This window comes from Trichosurus vulpecula, chromosome 1 (assembly GCF_011100635.1).
Source record: "Trichosurus vulpecula isolate mTriVul1 chromosome 1, mTriVul1.pri, whole genome shotgun sequence".
NCBI lineage: Eukaryota > Metazoa > Chordata > Mammalia > Diprotodontia > Phalangeridae > Trichosurus > Trichosurus vulpecula.
The window spans coordinates 482,185,164-482,203,237 of NC_050573.1; the positions used below are offsets into that span (position 1 = coordinate 482,185,164).

An 18,074-nucleotide genomic window follows, 5' to 3' on the forward strand; every position below is an offset into this window, starting at 1 on the left:
TCCTTAAAATTGTCTTTTCTCTGTAATGCTATTACACTTAAATAAATTATTCTGATTCCTTCTCAATTTGATCTGCATCAATTCATAAAAGTCTTTCCATTTTCTTTGAAACTGACTATTTCATAATTTCTTATGGCACAACATTATTCCATTATACTCACATTCAAAAAGAATGCTTAGCTTCCAAAAGGAAGATACTCCCTTAGTTTCCAATTCCGGCTACTATGAAAGAAATTGCTAAATTTTTTTTTTTTTACATTTAAACCCTTTCCCTATTTCTCTGAATTAGTTTTGGGTGCAGGCCTCATAGTGGTATATCTGGGTCAAAGAATATGCACCGTTTGGTAACTTTCTGGGCAGAGTTCCAAAGTGCTTTCCAGAATGGCCTGCTTCAACGTCATAGGTCCAACAACAGTGCTCTAGTAGCTGTTTTCCCACAGCCCCTTCAACATTTGTCATTTTTTTCTTCTATCATCTTTGCCAGGCTGATAGGTATGAGGTAGAACCTCTAAACTGCTTCCCCTTTATATTTCTCTAATTATTAGTGGGACAGCTAGGAGAGCTAGGTGGCACAGTGCAGGGTCTAGAAGGTTCCTCCTGAATTCAAGTCTGGCCTTAGACACTTACTAGCTGTGTGACCCTGAACAAGTCACCTAACCCTATTTGCCTCAGTTACCTCATCTGTAAAATGAGCTGGAGAAGGAAATGGCAAACCACTCCAGTAGGGGGTCATGAGGAGCTGGACACAACTGAAACATCAACAAATTATTAGTGATTTAGAGCATTTTTCATAGGAATGTTAATAGCTTGGATTTTATTCTTTGAAAACTTATTTGTCATAGCTTCCATTTATCTACTGGGGAATGATCCTTAGGCTTTACTCATCTGGATTAGTTCCTTATATAACTTCGATATAAAAACTATCAGAGAAACTTGCTGAACAGATTATTCCAAGCTACCTGTTTCCCTTTTGATTTTAACTCAGATTTTGGATGTAAAAACTTTTAAAATTTTATATAATAAAAATCTTCTGTGATCCTCTCCATCATTTGTTTAGTCATGAACTCTTCTCCTATTCATAGATGAGAAAGGTAATTTCTTCCTTGCTCCTATAATTTATTTGATAAGAACATTTATCTTGGTCACATATTCATCTGGAGCTGAACTTACTGCATAGTGGGAAGTGCCGGTCTAAGCCTAATTACTTGATAACTACTGTCCAAATTTCACAGGAGTTTTTGTCAGTGAGTGTTTACTACAGTAAGTAGGGTTTGGGGATTAAGGAAGCATTATGCTACTGTTTTTATTTATCTACATGCTGTGTACCTAATCTGTCCCACTGAACAACTCCTCCCTTTTTTTTAATCAGAACAAAAATTGTTATTTTATAGTATAGTTAAAGGTCTGATACTCATCATCATTACTTTTGAGATTCTTGACCTTTTGTTCCTCTGGATGAGTTTGATTACCTTTTTCTAGCTCTGTAAAATATTATTTTAGGAGCTTGATTACTAGACAATTGAATAAGTAATTAGTATTGTCATTTTAAGCATATTAGCCTAACTTACATATCAGCAATTACTGTTTCTCATGTGACCTTGGGCAAGTCATTTAACCTCAATTGCCCTGCCTTCCCCCCTCCACAAAAAAAACCAAAAACAAACAAGCAATTATTGTTTCTCTAATTACTTAAGTTTGTATTTCTGCAAAGAGTATTTTATAGTTAGATTCACATAGTCCCTGGATGGATCTTGGCAAATTCCCAAATATTTTAGTTTTAATACTTCATGGGAATGGAATTTTACCTTCTATCTTTTCTTACTGGGTTTCATGGGTTAACTATAGGAATGCTAATAATTTATTTTCTGCATCTGGGCTTAAACCACTCAATTAATTTTAATTAGGATTATCTAAATACCACCATTATATCATCTGCCAGAAAAAAAAAACCCCTATAATTTTTGGTTTTTGTCAGTACTTGTTCCCTCAATTTCTTTTTCTTCCCTTATCATTATAGATAACATTTGTAGCTGCTCAACAGCAGTAATGATAATGAACATCCTTACTTTACACCTGACCTTACCAGAAAACACCCTAACTTTTCACCATTACATATAATGTATGCTCTTGAATTTAGATAAGAATTACTTACCATGTTACATAAAACTCTTACTTATTTCTATGATTTCTAGACTTATAGAAAGAAATAGGTGCTATAAGTAGATTTTATCATATCAGTCATTTTCCTTCCTGCAGTTACATTAAAACCCAATCTATTTAAAGGGTATATATTATTCTATTATTTTGTGGCTATTTGCCACATTTTATGAAAATTTGGGGGCCAAAGTTCATTAGAAATATTAATTTAAAATTTTCTTTCTCTACCTTATCTCTCCCTAGTTTTCACAGAGAGACCATATTTGCATCACAGAAAGATTGGGTCACTTCTTTTATTGTCACTTCAAAGAAAGAACAGTTAATTTCACAAATATGTGAGTTATTTGAAGGTTTTGTAGAGCTAATTATAAATTCATCTGGCCTGAGAGCTTTTCCCACCAAACTTGAAGTTGATTATGGCTTCAAGAAATCTTTTTTCTGATATTAGGCTATTTAAATAGTCAATTTCCATATTTGTTAATGAGTCTTTTATATTTTTGTAAATATTTATCCATTTCTTCTAAGTTATCAAAGTTCTTTTCTCATTTTTGATATGAACAATATGCTTTTCCTCTCTTTTTTTAAAAACAAGTTGATTGTTTACCAATATTAGATTTGTTTTAAAAAGTGGCTTATAGTTTATTTGTAAATTCAATTCTTTTTGGCTTTAATGTTATTGATCTTTAATTTTCATAATTTCTACTTTGCTACTTAATGATTTTTATTTGTTGCTGAAATTTTTAAATGTACACTCAATTCACTGATTTGTTGTTTTTCTCTTTCAATAGCAAAAGCATTTAGAAATAAAAATGTTCCCCTCAGAACTGATTTACTTGCATTGAATGCTTTTTGGTATGTTATCTCATTATCATTTTCCTCAATGAAATTTTCTGTTGTTTCTATAATCTGTTCTTTGACTAGCCCCTAGTTCTTTGGAATTATGCTATTTAGTCTTCAATTAATTTTCAATTCTTTCTTCATGGGCTTTTTATTTAATTTTACTTGCATTCTAATTAGTAAATCATTTGCCTACCCTTTCTGAATTCTTTGTTAAGGTCTTTTTGTCCTAAAACACGGTCAATTTTTGCAAAAGTGCTGAGGACTGCCTGGTTGTATGTGTATTATTTTCTATTCCTACTCAGCAGTCATCAAAGATCTATCACCTCTAATTTTTCTAAAGTTCCATTCAGGTCCTTAATTTCTTTCTTGTTTATTTTTCAGTTAAGTTTCTCTAGGAATATATGAAGTTCTCTCACATTATACTTTTGCTATCTATTTCTCCCTCCAACTCTTATAAGCTTTTACTTTAAGAATTTACTGGCTGTATTATTGGGTACATATATGTTCAGTACTGCTATTCTGTCTTGTTATATCAATTGTGCCTTTTAATAAAATTTCCCTAACATCATATTGTAGCTTTATCTGAAATCACTGTTACCCCTGCTTTTCTGAGTTCAGCTGAAGCATAGTAGATTTTGCTCCAGTTCTTCATTTAAACTCTATGTGGATCTTTGTATTTCAAGTGTTTCTTTTAAACACTTACTGTCAAATTCTATTTTATTATGCCTTCTCCTATATTTTTCCATTTTGTGGATGCTTATCCCATTCACCTTCACAGTTATGCTGTTAATTGTATATATCTCTTCATTCTGCCATCCTGTGCTTCTGTTTGCTTCTTTACAAATAGCACGAAGGTAGTATAAGAAGGAAGCTGGCTGATAATATTTATCTTCTAAGTCAAATATCAAGTAACCTTTTTTGTAGCTTTCTTCTCCTTACCCAGACACTGATCCCAGGTTTTTACTCTTTCTTTCTTTCTTCCTTCCCTTTTAATCCTCCCTTCACATTCTTCCTTCCAATACTTGAGATCCTTATGCTGATGTCTATTCTCTAATTTAGTCTGTCCCCCCTCTTACACCCCTCCCTACCTTTCCTCGACGTATTCAATCTTACTGTGTTGAATCTTCCTTTATCTATCAAAAGGAAGTGAGGTTCTTCGGATACCCATACTCCCTATAAACATAAATTCTTGATCTTATGTGCCTCTAGTAGGGAATAAAGATTTGCCTCATCTTTTATTTCCTCCCTAATATGCCCCTCCCACTTTTATCTCCTATTACCTTCAGTTCTAAGGGATCTGGGCATTTTTCACATAGAATTTTCTGAAATATGGTTATCTAAGCTTTTTTTCTGATCATATTTTTCAGATAGTTCAATAATTCTTAGATTGTCTTTTCTTGATCTGTTTTTTCAGATCAGTTTTTAGAACATGTATATATGTGCATGTATTTGTGTGTTTCTGTGTTATGTATATATAATATTTCTTAGATTCTCTTTTTTTCCCCAAGTTTTTTCTTTTGTTTTAATATTTCTTGTTGTCTTACCGAATTGTTGTTTTCTGTCGGCCCCATTCTAAATTTTAGGGCATTTCATTTTCAAATTTTCTAACACGTTTAAGATGTCAGTTTTCACTGTCATTGTTTCCTCTCTTAGTTTTTCCATTCTGTAACTCTTCTCATATTTAGAAGAACTCTTTTTTTGTTTGATTTTTGGCAGGGCAATTGGGGTTAAGTGACTTGCCCAAGGTCACATAGCTAGTATGTGTGTCAGGTGTCTGAGGCCAGATTTGAACTCAGGTCCTCCTGACTGCAGGGCTGGTGCTCTACTCACTGTGCCACCTAGCTGCCCCTACAAGAACTCTCACAATGCTTGTGACCAAGACATTTTTTTTTTCTTCAAGGCTTTACTTAAACTTCTAGTGCAGTCACTATTCTCTTTGGGATATTCCTCCTCTAAGTCTCTTAAATCAAGACATTTCATAATGGCATTTGGAATTTTCCTTGGTTTACTGGAGGGGGCCAGGAGGTGAGATGAGGGAGAAACGGGGAATGGATGAACTAAAAATGCCTGGGACTGGTAAAGCTCCACAACTAAATGGTGCTGGCAAGACCTGCCCGATCCTGAGTAAAGTGGTCCAAACAAGCCTCTCCCTTCAAGGGACTCAAGCGCTTATCTGGTACTAGGGTCTGCCTTGGGGCTTCTTCTTGTCCAGGACCTCTCTCTGCCATAGGCTATTGCTGAAGTCCTTTCCTCCTGGTGATGCACTCATAGGCTACTCCAATACTGGTTCTAGATCGGAATGGGTCCAATCAGTCTAAAAAGCAATCTACATGTAAACCCAAAAACTATTAAGCTGTACAGACCCTTTGATCAAGTGATGCTGTTACTTGGGCTATACCCCAAAGAGATCAAATAAGGAGGAAAGGGATATGGAAAAAAGGAAAATATGTACAAAAATACTGTTAGAAAGTTGGGATTTTTCTATAGTGGCAAAGAATTAGAATTCGAGGGGGTAACTATCAACTGAGGAAAAGTTGAACAAGTTATAGTATATTAATTTAATGGAATACTATTGTTCTATAAGAAATTATTGTTCTATAAGAAAAAAAATGAGATCGTTTTAAAGAAACCTGGAAAGACTTGTAGGAACTGATGTAAAGTGCAGTAAGAAGAAACAGGAAAATAACTTATACAATAACAATAATGAAAAGATAATCAACTTTGAAAGATTTAGTAACTTCATTAACACGACCAACCACAATTCCAAAGGACTCATGAAGAAACATGTTATTTACCTGCAAATAGAGAGGTAAAGGACTCACTATAGATTGAAATACAGTCTCTCTCTCTCTCTCTCTCTCTCTCTCTCTCTCTCTCTCTCTCTCTCTCCATATTTTAAATGAGTTTTGCTTATCTTGTCTTCTCAATAGATAGTAGATAAAGAATAATGTGAGAGGGAATTCAGAACTGAAAATAAAGCTGATGGAAGGAAGGAGGGAAAGAGGGAAGGGGGGAAAGAGGGAGGGAGGGAAGGGAGGGAGGGAGGGAAAACCACAGAAGTCAAGAAAAACCTAGAAAAGTAGACAAGTTTGAGAAACTGAAAGGGGGTAAATAATGAAGTGGTTACACTCCACTGGGGAAGAGGGGAAAGGTATATCTTCAGAATCTAAATGTCTTTTTAACAATTACATTTCTCCATATGGTGCAATGGATCACTCAGAGTTCAAGGGATCAAACAGTATTTTTACTTTAAAAATATATTCCAATGACCTCAAGTAAAAGCAGGTCCCAAGGTAAAATTAAAAGCAGTTCAAGAAGATAAAAACAGATAAAAGTCACTGCCAAGGAAATTCCTTGGGATCTTAACAATTCTACACCAAAGTACTAAAAGCTGCTTTTACATTCTTCTTACCCAAAGGGTTCACAGCTGGGTCCCAAGATGAATCCACCTAGGAACAAAGTTAACCCATACTATACTATGTCTACACTAAAACTCTGCTGCTCCCAATAGTCCTGAATACTCTTTGGAAATGTGTGGGGTTAGCTCATGCTTCCCCAGTTCCACCAATTCCCTAGCCTACTACAGTCTTCACAAGCCACAGAGAAAATGAAGTAAGACAAATACAAGGTTTCTTAAGTGTTTTGGTCTACTTTTTTTTTTTTAAGAAAGGAAAATAAAAAAGGAACAGGAAATATAAAAGGGAAGAAACAGGGAATTAAGCAGAGTAATTTACAACTTTGCATGAATGGCTTGCACAAGAAGAGCACACAAATGTAAAGGAAGGAATGGGTCTGAAAGTATTTCAAGAACTACAACTTGCCTAAATCAGATAAAAAAAAGGACTGAGCACACCCACATGAGAAGAGACTGGTTCACAAGTACATTAACCTCAAAAGGAATAAAACTAAAGAAGAAAAGTTGTGAATGAGAGGAAAGGTAAATTCCAAAAGGAATAGGAAAAAGCAAAACAAACTTCCACACCGGAGGACTGATAATAAAGGATGATTAAAAAAAAGAAAAAGTAAGCATAAGAACCAGAGATGGGCTAGCTAAAGAGAAGAGGGACAGAGGAGTAGAAATAGTACACTTTAATTAGAGATAACTAGTCCTAATCAGATTCCATCTCTTTCTCCATTTCCTGCTTTGTAAAGAGGGGGTCAGGGGCAGCTACATGTCACAGTGGATAGAGCACTGGCCCTGGAGTCAGGAAGGCCTGAGTTCAACCTGGCCTCAGACATTTGACACTAGTTGTGTGACCCTGGACAAAAAATTTTTAAGTTAATGAACAGGACTAGCTGAAGAGGAGAGAAGGAGGATCCTACTTGACTAAGTTGAGAGGTAAAAAAGAAAACAAAATACATAACCAGATAAAAGACAGAAAAAGGGACTAATAAACAAAACCCTAAGAAAGAAACTAGTAACAAATGAGAAAAGGGGATCAGGGTGAAGAGAAGAAAGGCAGTGGGAACAAGTCCATCTTAAGATTAAGGTTAAATAACTGAAAGAACATAATACTGTGTTTACAATAGAATAGGGAAAAGAATATAATTATTTTAAAAAAACAATTTTAGAGATAGAAGAAAACATAGACCTAATTCTCATAACTTTAAATGTGAATGCATTAAACAATACAAAAAAATGAAAAAGTGATAACGGTACATAACAAAACACAAAACTCTATAATCCGGGGCTTACAAGAAACTCAATTTAAAAAAATACAAAGATACATACACAAAATAAAACTGAGGGGATGGGAAAAAATTTATTACGCATCAATTGAACTAAAAAAAAGCAGGAATTGCCATGCTAAAAGTCAAAACTAAACCAAACACACAAAAATATAAAAGGATAAGTTGTTCAATCATTTTTCAGTCATATCTAACTTTTTGTGATTCCATTGGGATTTTCTTCACAAAAATAGTGGAATATTTTGCCATTTCCTTCTCCGGCTCATCTTACAGATGAGGAAACTAATGTGAACAGGGTTAAGTTATGTGCCCGGCATCACACGGCTAGTAAGTGTCTGAGGCCAGATTTGAACTCAAGAAAAGGAATCTTCCTGACTTTAGGCCTGGCACTCTGACCTCTCTGCACTACCTAAGCTGCCCCTTACCCCAAAAAGGGATAAATAATGAAATAAAAGTATGCTGAAAGGAAACATAGGCAACAAACCGATATCAGTAATGAATTTATACATTCAAAATGCCTTAGTATCCAAATTAATAATAAAAACATGATTTGAAATTCAAGAATACATAGACAATAAGATAATGACAAAAGATATTAATTTCCCTCTCAGCTTTGGATAAATCTAAGAGAAAGATAAACCAAAAGGAACTTGTGGAACTAAACAAATTTCTAAAGAATCTAAAGTTAAAAGACTTATGGTATCTTTTAAGTTGGACAGTAAAAATATATTCCTTTTCAAGGTGAAATAGAACGAAACCAGATGAAAATTTTAAAAATCAGAACAAATTATACACAGGTATATGTTAACAAAACTAAGGACACAAAAGAATTAAAGGAATGCCTTCAAAAATATAAAATACCTAAAGTATCAGAAAACCAGAGGCAGATCTTAAATAACCTAATCTCAGAAAAGCTCCGTAAAACAACTTTATGGCTGTGTTTTGAAAACTTCAGGTAAAAAAGAAAAAAATATAGTTCTTCAAACAAAAACATAATGCTCCATTTGTTATTCATAAAAATTTACTGAGAGGGAGAATGGCTTAAAGGAAATTTTTTCACATTATATAAGAATATTTACATAATTTACCATACCAAGAAATATGCAATAATGTTTTGTGACAGTAAAATATAAAAGAAATTATAAAAATGATTCTGTATTTTATCTATTACCCCATTTTTTTGTACTTTGTGTTCCGCACTCAAGTGAACTGTTAAAAGTAAAAATATTAGACTGCTTAAAAAGCTAACATTCAAATGGCAAGAACAAGAATCATTAAAAGCAACATTTTCATTTAGCAACTGCTACATACCTTTAGCCAAAGCTTCTTTATATTTCTCTTTGGCATAATTCATTTCTTTTATTAATTGTCTATAGCTTGTTTTTAATTTTTCCAATTCCGTCTTTGTGACCTACAGAGAAGCAAATGCAGAAAAGGTATTTGGATAAATAACTTAAACAAGTAACAATTCTTTTATTTTCTTAATACAGACCTGTCATTTCATTATCATAAGGCCTCCTGATTATGAAATTTCCTCTACCAATGCTGATCAAGAAATATTCTACAATTTATAATATTAAAAGAGTTTCCTGGGGGTACTGAGAGTTTAAGCAATTTATCCAAAGTCATGGAACCAATATGTCAGAAGCAGGACTTAAGCCCAAGTCTTCCTGACTTGGCTTTCAACTAATTCTTAAGCCCTAGAAATCAGACACATAATTTTAATCACTTTTCTTTAATATGCAATTATAAACTACCCTGGTGGACAACTTAAAATAAAGCCTCAGTGAACTGAGATGTTCGTTGATAAATTCAACAAAAATAAATCAAAAATTCCTTCCCACAATCTGAAGGTTAACGGCCTTTCATTTGCCAGTTGTAGAGATGATACTTTTTACAATTAAAGCAAACTAATTCAAATAAATAATTTATGTTAATTATATGAAACAACTCTTCGTCTAACACAACCAAAAAGCTTGATTCATCTAAGAAAAAAAAACGAATTAAATAAGTTACAAAAAAATGATAAAAACATCCAATAAGGATAAAAGACAAAGAAATAGAAGCCATGGCTAAAAGACATACCTTGAACATATCTGCCTCAATTTGCTGGTGAACACCTATATAACTCTTCTTCACTTGCTGCTTATCTTTGATCATCATAGTAAGCCTGTGTAATGGTCCAGAATTAAGGTCTTCTGCATGTGTCTTCATTATTTTGCTAAGCTGTTCTGTTTGTTGAATCATTAGTAGCCAAGTCTAGACAAAAATAATAAAGGAAAAAGAAATATATCAGAGGTCTCATCTAATTTAAATGGACAATCAAGTATTTTTAGTATAGACAAGATTTTTGATAAAAAAATTGTAGCTTTCTGGTACTGTTCTACTAGTTATTAATGGCCTATATCAAACACCTTTAGTTTCAAAGATAGATCACTGACACACTAAGAATTCAAAAAGGTGTTATACCAAGAGGGGAATAACTCAAAACAGAAATATATATCTACGTTCAAAATTCATAGGTGCTGCTGGCTCACCATAATCTAATGCAAATTTATACTATAGTTTAAATAATAGAAACAGACTCAGATCAGAAATCTAAAGAATCCTTCTACCCCTAGTTGAAGAGGTACGGATTGGGACTGGACTTTTGGTCTATTTCTACAGTAGAAGAGAACTCCCAGATGAGAAAACATCTCATACCAATACAGTTTGGCACCTTGTCTGCAACTTATATTGTTAGCGAGCTAAATAGTAACGAGAAGTTAGATGGCTTTCCCAGCATCACTAAGTCAGTATGTGTCAGAAATGGAATTTGAATCCAGATCTTCCTGGCTCCAAGGCCAGCTCTCTATCCCCTATGACACAGCTGCCCCTACAAGTACAGATTATAAAGAGATACCAAAATAATGAAAATGCCAATCCATGTAACTAAACAATAAAACAAAAATCACAAGATTTTCTTCTTTTCACAACTCTGGTCTTGACACCTAATAATAATTCCTGCTTATAGAAAACTTTAAGGTTTGCCCAAGCCCTAAAATCCTATTGGGGGGAGAGAAAGGGGAGAGTAGTGCAAGTATTATTATGCCCATTTCAGATTTGAGTAAAATGAAGCTAAGATGTTAAATGCCTTGTCTATAATAACAGAGTCTCCTGTGAACTCAAGTCTCCTGTCTCCAAGTTCAGCACTCTGTCTAATATATCACACTACTTTAGAATATCCCTAATTTAATTAAATTCAATCAGCAAAAATGGGTTCAAATTCAATCTCCTCTACTTATTACCTTTATTTGGTTGGACCAGATTATCTCTAAAATACTTACTACTCTAGAAATATGATCTTTGATCCCATGAAACATCTAATATGTGCCCAGCATAACGAATCTATTGGAAGAGAGTTTTAGGATACATAAACTTTTAAAATTATGTTATGATTTTAAAAATCAGAAAAATAGAGTTAAGACTACTTGGTTCCTACTTACACTTGAGTTATTTTGCTCTACTTACATCAAACCAGGTGGAACTTGATATTTGACTTTGAAATTTATGTCTTGGACAAAGATCTGTTCAGATGCCCAGCCAAATATAATTCATTACCAAGCCACTGAATTCCTGGTCTTTACTACATTTAATTAGAATCAATGGTGTGATAAGCAAAGTTGTCGAAAGTAAATCATTAAGGAGGAAATGACTTCCCTGAAAGGACGGCCTGAGTTTAAGTAATTTATTTTGAACCTAACAAAAACTAAATAAAATGGTAATTTCCATATGCAAATTAAAACAAAAAATGAACACTGTACATGAAACTTTGAATCTATTACATAGTTTGCTTATCCTTTTACATATGTAATAAATTAAAATATAATTTTCAAGGCTGTCCTATTGGTCTGAGTATCCTCCTGTTGTCTTTCTTCTACGCATCTCTAAATTGCTTCAATGACTCACATCTGTCTTTTCTCTGTTTTTTGGCAACATTCTTATTAGCTTCCCTTAATCCCTTCTTCCACACATATAATGATACATCTGAAAAGGTAAAGGAAGAATAAAATATTTGTAATAAATGTACACCATCAACAAAACTAATTTCCACATTGAACACGTCCAGAAATATGTGTCCAGCATCAACCTGTAAAGTAAATGGGAGCATGTTCCAGGTTCTCTGGATTCACAGTTAGTTCACTGCACTGAACAAAGATTTTTCTTTTGTTTTTCTAATATGTTGTTATTGTGTAAATTGTTATCTGGTTTCTGCTCACTTCACTCAGCATCAGTTCATACAAGCTTTTCCAGTTTGCTCTGAAATCATCCCTTTTGAGATTTCTAACAGTACAATAATATTCCCATACATTCATATTCTACAACTTCTTCAGCCATTTCCTGATTGAGAAGTAACCCTTTAGTTTCCCATTCACTGCTATAACAAAAAGAGCTGCTATAAACATTCTTGCTTAAGTCGCTTCTTCTATTTTTTCTTCTAATAAATTATTAATCTTTTATTTTTATATGGCCTAGATTTCCTACACATCCCTCCCAAGGATCTATTCTGTGTGTGTGTGTGTGTGCACGCGCACGCGTGTGTGCGTATATATAGTAGAAGAGAAAAATATTCAGCAAAATCAATAAATGTATAGAAAAAATCTGACATTGTGTACAGTGTTCGACACCTATGTATTTTGACTTCTGCAAAGGAACAAGAGGATGTGCCTTCTAATGTTTCTTTTGGGGGTCAGATTGTTCTTTAAATTTTCACAATATGAGTTTCCACTGTTTGACTGTTGTCCTTTCCATTTATATTGTTGTCCTGTTAAATGCATCACTGGCTCTATCTCGTTCAATTTTCATCCATTATCATAAATCTTTCATCTTCCCATGCTTTTCTGCATTCATCATCTTCACTGTTTCTTACAGCAGAATAATATTCCATTGCCTTCACATAAGAAAATTCGTTTAACTATTCTCCAATCAATAGACATAACATCTACTTGGTCTTCAGTACTACAGAAGAGCCACTATAAATATTTGTGTATACAGAGCCTTTCTTTTGTCAACAAGCTCTTGAGGGATATGCCTAGCAATGGAATCTCTAGGTCAAAAGATTTTCCTTATTTTATTTGTTTAATTATCACCTTGCATTAGCCATGCTCTTTTCCCTTCCCCATCTTGACCCCTTAGTGAACCAGTTCAAGTCTATGGTGTCCTCTTCTCTTAAGTCCTGTACCCCCTTTATCCTATCAACAATCCTGCTCTACCAAGACTTAACCTGTGGTCATTCCCATCATCTACTGGCTTCACTCCCAACATGCCTTCACACTTCAGTGTCCTATTGAAAGAAGTTAAAGAATATAACAAAACTTTCTGAGTCAAAGAAAAACGGATGCTACATAATCACACCTGGGTCCTCCCTGAGGTGAATCAATCCTGTTTTCATCTCCCAATGAAATCACTATCCTTTTTCATCCCTCTTTAAATTCCCCATGGCTCCTCCTCCCCTCACTCAGCTGAAAACCTTGCTCCACAGTTCATGGAAAAAGCTGAGGCCACCTGCCAAGAGCTCCCTCTTTCCCCTGCTCCCCATATCACCTGACCCCTTCTACCACCATCTCCTCCTTCATTCCTGTCTCACACGAAGAGGTGGCCCTTCTCCTTGCAAGGTCAAACCCATTCTATCCTGGCTTCTCCAGCACAGGGCCTCCTCTCTAATTCCCATTCTCCCATGTATCTTCATTCTTTATCTCTTGGAAGCTTCCCTATTGTATACAAACATGCCCATATCTCCCTCATCCTCAAAAAAAATAAAATCCTTGGTGGTTTATTCATCTATCCCTGCTAGCTAGCATCCCATATGTCTCCTAGTCAGTCTAGCTAATTAATATTAGTATAAGAATTACATTTATAAATACACATTTTACATATATTATACCTAGAGAATTAAGATAGACTCTTTCTTATAATAGGCTCCACACTTTAAGCTACTAGCTATAAGTTCACTGTACACAAACCTGTTATAAAGTTCACTTGTCTAACCATAAGAATACTGAGTAGAAGACCTCCACCCTGTTAGTGATGTGTGTGACCAAAAGCAGCACGGGTGGGATGTCAAAGTCCCAACTTATTTTTGTACATCCAGACCACCTGCTCTTGCCCACTATGAAAAGGGGGCCATCTTATAACCACTTAGTCAGCAAAGATGACTCTTGCCTTGCCCATCCTGTGACCACCCATACTGATGCATGACTTCTGGACCTTCTGGGGGATCAAAATCAAGATCGATCAGACGACGAGTAACTGGGCATCAAGTACTTTAAAAGTAAGGCCGTAGTGAAAGGGGCCAGCTCAGATTGTGCGGAAGATCTGAAGATCTGAAGTCCCATTCCCAGAGGTCCAGGCCTTCTAATAAATGGTTATTAGCTCAGAGCTCTGTCTCAAAGGTTTTTCTTGCAGAATGAATAGTTTTGGACCCCACATGCTTCACAATCATTGCCTCACTTAATCCTCACAACAACCATAGGAGGTAAGTGCTATTATTATTCCCATTTTACAGATGAGGAAACTGAGGCCAAGAAAAGTTAAGTAACTTGGGTTATGCGGCTAGCACTATCTGAGGCCAGGTTTGAACTCAGGTTTTCCTGACTCCGGGCCCAGCAGTATGCTGGACACTATGGTGCCACCCAACTGCACCTCTCTGAACTTGTATCTTCATCAGTAAAACCAAAAGCTTGATTAGATGTTCTTGAAGGTCCTTGATAGCTTGTTAAGGACTGTTAAAGGCTTCCTGTCTTAGTGCTAGCAGAGTTCTTGCATTTTGTCTGATGCCTCATACATGGACCATTTTTTCCTTATCCTGTTAAGGGATCCCCTGAATGTGTCTTTTTGAGTTGCGATATTTTCCAGAAACACTAGACCCAGCGTATGCAGAGGGCCCTGAATTTGTCAAGGACCAAGTGCCGCCCCCCTCCCACAACATAATGCGTTGCTTGCATTCCAAAACGGACTCCCTATGTGTCCTTGGGAGTCAAAACAGGCACTAGTCCATCTGCACTAGGCTGAAAAATTGCTTGTGCAGCTGGGACCCTTGTAGATAATAAGCCTAGCAGCTCCCAATGGAAAATTGTGCAGCTTTTGCCATCGCCTTGCTCCTCCCCTTTGGAAGAGATTTTGTCCTTTTCCTACCTTTACTGCACCTTCCCCACCCCTCCACCATGCAACACCTCTTTAGGTGGAGATTTCTGGTATCTCTTCCTTTGGCTTGCTGTTATAAAAATGCAAACTTCTGTATGGATTGTGAACTCTTTGGGTTCCACATCATGTTCATTTCTCTTGTAATAAACCTAGTTTTCACGTAAGTTTCATGAAGTTGTGATTGCCTGTTGATAAACTAAATCTTCCTCTAAAAGTCGAGATGAAAGTGCTATCTGGGAGGTTTCTGGTTTTTGTTTTTAAATTTCTTTTAGTATTTGTTTTAAATGGTACAGGTGGTAGTTTGGAAAAATAGAGAAAATTAGCTTATGTAATGAAATATATACATAATCAGTTATTTTTATAAAATGCATGGTTGATTTTGTTATAGTTAAAAATGTACACAAAGCGGCTCTCAAATGGAGAAAGAACAAAATATGGTACATGAATGTTACAGGACACTTTGTTGTCATAAGAAATAGCAAATAGGGATTTCAGAGAAACGTGGGAACACTTGTGTGAACTGATGCAGAGCAAGACAAGCAGAGCCAGGGCAGTACTATGCACAAAGCCTCCAATAATGCAATACACACTATATTAAAGGCAAATTGTGGTGACAAATGTCATCTCACAGAAGAGATAATGAAACACTTTCCTCATTCTGGAAGAGTCAGAGCACTAGAGGAGTAGGTCACATATATTAACAAGCACAGTCAGTTTTCAAATTTGATTTTGCTTTAACTTTTCTTTGTTATGAGGAAAAGTTCAGCAACAGGTGATATATATCAGGAAAGGACTAATGTAAAAACAAAAGACCTCAATAAAATCCTTTTAAAAATGTTAAATGCATGAATAAATATACTAAGTGAAATGAACCCATATTTTCTTCATTAGCTATGCATGAAATATGTCTAAAGGTTGTGCCAGCTTTTCCCTACAGAGTCACAACATTGAATGGCAGTTACTGGGTGAAAGCAAAATCTTTCTGAAGAATTTTTTTAAATCTCTAAGCCTGATCCAAACCCTTTAGAGTAATGGAAATGGCACAGTATCTCAGCCACAAACACCCAAATACTTTCACCTGATACTTATAGACTTCTTAGCTGAAATACTTTCATAACTTTAATAATCAGGCAGAAAGAATTAGTTTACTTAGGAATTGTTGAGTCTGACCCCTTGTATGCAGAAATCTGTACTTTCTAATCATGAGGAGAATGGTCTTAGGTATAATGGTGCTTTGTTGCCATGTAGAAAATAACAAAAATCTCTCTCACATATATGAATATGTAAAATGGTAGTTTCTACAGGTAGACTTATGTAAGCCCTATCTGTATCCAAAGAAAATAAACTATTTTCAAGTGTTCAAATGTATTAAAATTGATTTTTTAAAAAATTTAAATAATTTTAAAACTATCACTAAACTTGACATCATAATAAATGGGAAAATGTAAATTGTAATGTAAATGTAAATGAATGTAATACAAAATGTAAATGAAAATGTAAAACTCAGGAAATCTGACATCGGAGATAGATTTCATCTCTAATTTTATCTAACTGTAAAGTACATTTTAATAGTTCAAGTACAGGTATGGATTTGCTCCTGGTTCTTACCTGACAATATGACCTCAAGTTATAAAATTATTTTCTTTCTTAATTTATTTAGCAACTTTGGACAGTTCGTCAATACACTGTTATTGTATATTCAAACTACAGTTGATCTAGGCGCAAAGGAAATCTCTGACTAATGGACTGAAAGAATGTACGATACTAAAATTATAATCAATGTACCATGTCTTTCAAAAAGCCTAGGTATAATGTATAAATGTACCAGAATCTAATAGCAGTAGGGCTCAACAAACCAGAAAATAGATATGTTATAAGAGATGAAACAACAAAGACCCATTTGTTACAGTGGGATCCTTTTGCTTTAAGTACAATTATTACACTTAAGACATTCTGAATTTTCTATACTCCCAAACAATAAAATTGTTTTCTTACCTGGGATACATTGCTAACATAATTCATGTGGGCAGTACTTTCCTTATCAATCTGAGTGCAGAGATTCTGTAAAGTAGATGCATATTCTTTATCACTTTTTATTCTCAGTGCCATAAATTTCTTGACCGTTTCCAAGAGTCGTAATTCCCAATCTTGCAATTTTAACAGTGCATCGTGTGAATTCTTCAAGTCACTTCCAAATCCCATCTTCATAAAGCACTAACTGCTCCACAGGTTGTAAGAAATTCTTTTAATCAGCATGTGTCCATATCTGTAAAAAGAGAGAATCCTAAGCTACAAAGGAGCTTGGCTCTCCAGCAGTACCAGTGTTGTGAAAAGAGCACTTATGTACGAGTTTGTCATTTACCAGGGCGGTAACTTGTTTGCTTATTGTTTAAAAGTTCAATGAGAGACAGAGCAGACCAGTGTGGGGATCATAAGAGATCTCAGGAACATATGAGTTCAAGTCCTGCCTCTGATACACCCTGGCTGTGAGGCACGAGACAAGTCACTGAATCTCTCAGTGCCCCAGATAATTTTCTAAAATTATAAATTTCAGAGAAGGTATGGATTAGAGGAGGCCTGCACAATTTGTGGCCAGCTGGCTGTTTAAGACTCTCGGGCCACTTGCAGCATGCCAGAGGATTTCAGGCAGCCCACTAAAAAATGTAGAGGATGCCTGAGGGCCACAAATTGTGCAGGCCTGGATTAGAGGAAGCTCCTCAGGAGGAGCTGCCTGCACTGATTAAATCATCAATATGGGGGGGTGAGGGGAAGGGAATAAATACTAGCCCTGCCCACCTCACATGATATTTAGTGCTTTGTAAACTATGGTCTTTCATGAATATATGATAGTATTTTTAAAGCAAAGTATCATTATAACTTCTGATTACAAACTTCAACCAAAACTTCTCAATAACAATATCCTGTTACCAAAGATTAACCATATTTCCTGAAGACTACAGTAATCTTTACTTTGTTTTCTAATCTTCTAGTAGCTTCTTCAAAAAAAAAAAAAGCTAGCAAAACAGAAAGTAGAAACATCTGTTTTACAATCTGGTTCACAAGACATTTCAAAGTCAATTTAAGCTGAATTGCCTTAAATTAGATATATGTTTTTTTCCCTTTCTAACCTGAGTGATTTGATCTAAAAATATGTTAGCTGATAAAGGTTTCACAAATGCAGAAAAAAGAATAACCTTTTTTCCAAG

General features: G+C 35.1%; 1 protein-coding gene across 3 annotated transcripts in view; it reads right to left on the bottom strand.

Moving 5' to 3' along the window:
- Positions 1–18,074, bottom strand: part of FER (FER tyrosine kinase) — a 272,528-nt gene that overhangs the window by 211,511 nt on the left and 42,943 nt on the right. For all 3 annotated transcript variants that reach the window (XM_036738466.1, XM_036738482.1, XM_036738474.1), the window contains 3 exons: positions 16,864–17,134; positions 9,772–9,945; positions 8,998–9,097 (listed from right to left, as the gene is read on the bottom strand). In XM_036738466.1, the coding sequence (XP_036594361.1) occupies positions 8,998–9,097; positions 9,772–9,945; positions 16,864–17,076 (487 nt within the window). In that variant the 5' untranslated portion in view covers positions 17,077–17,134. The remainder of the gene's footprint in view (positions 1–8,997; positions 9,098–9,771; positions 9,946–16,863; positions 17,135–18,074) is intronic.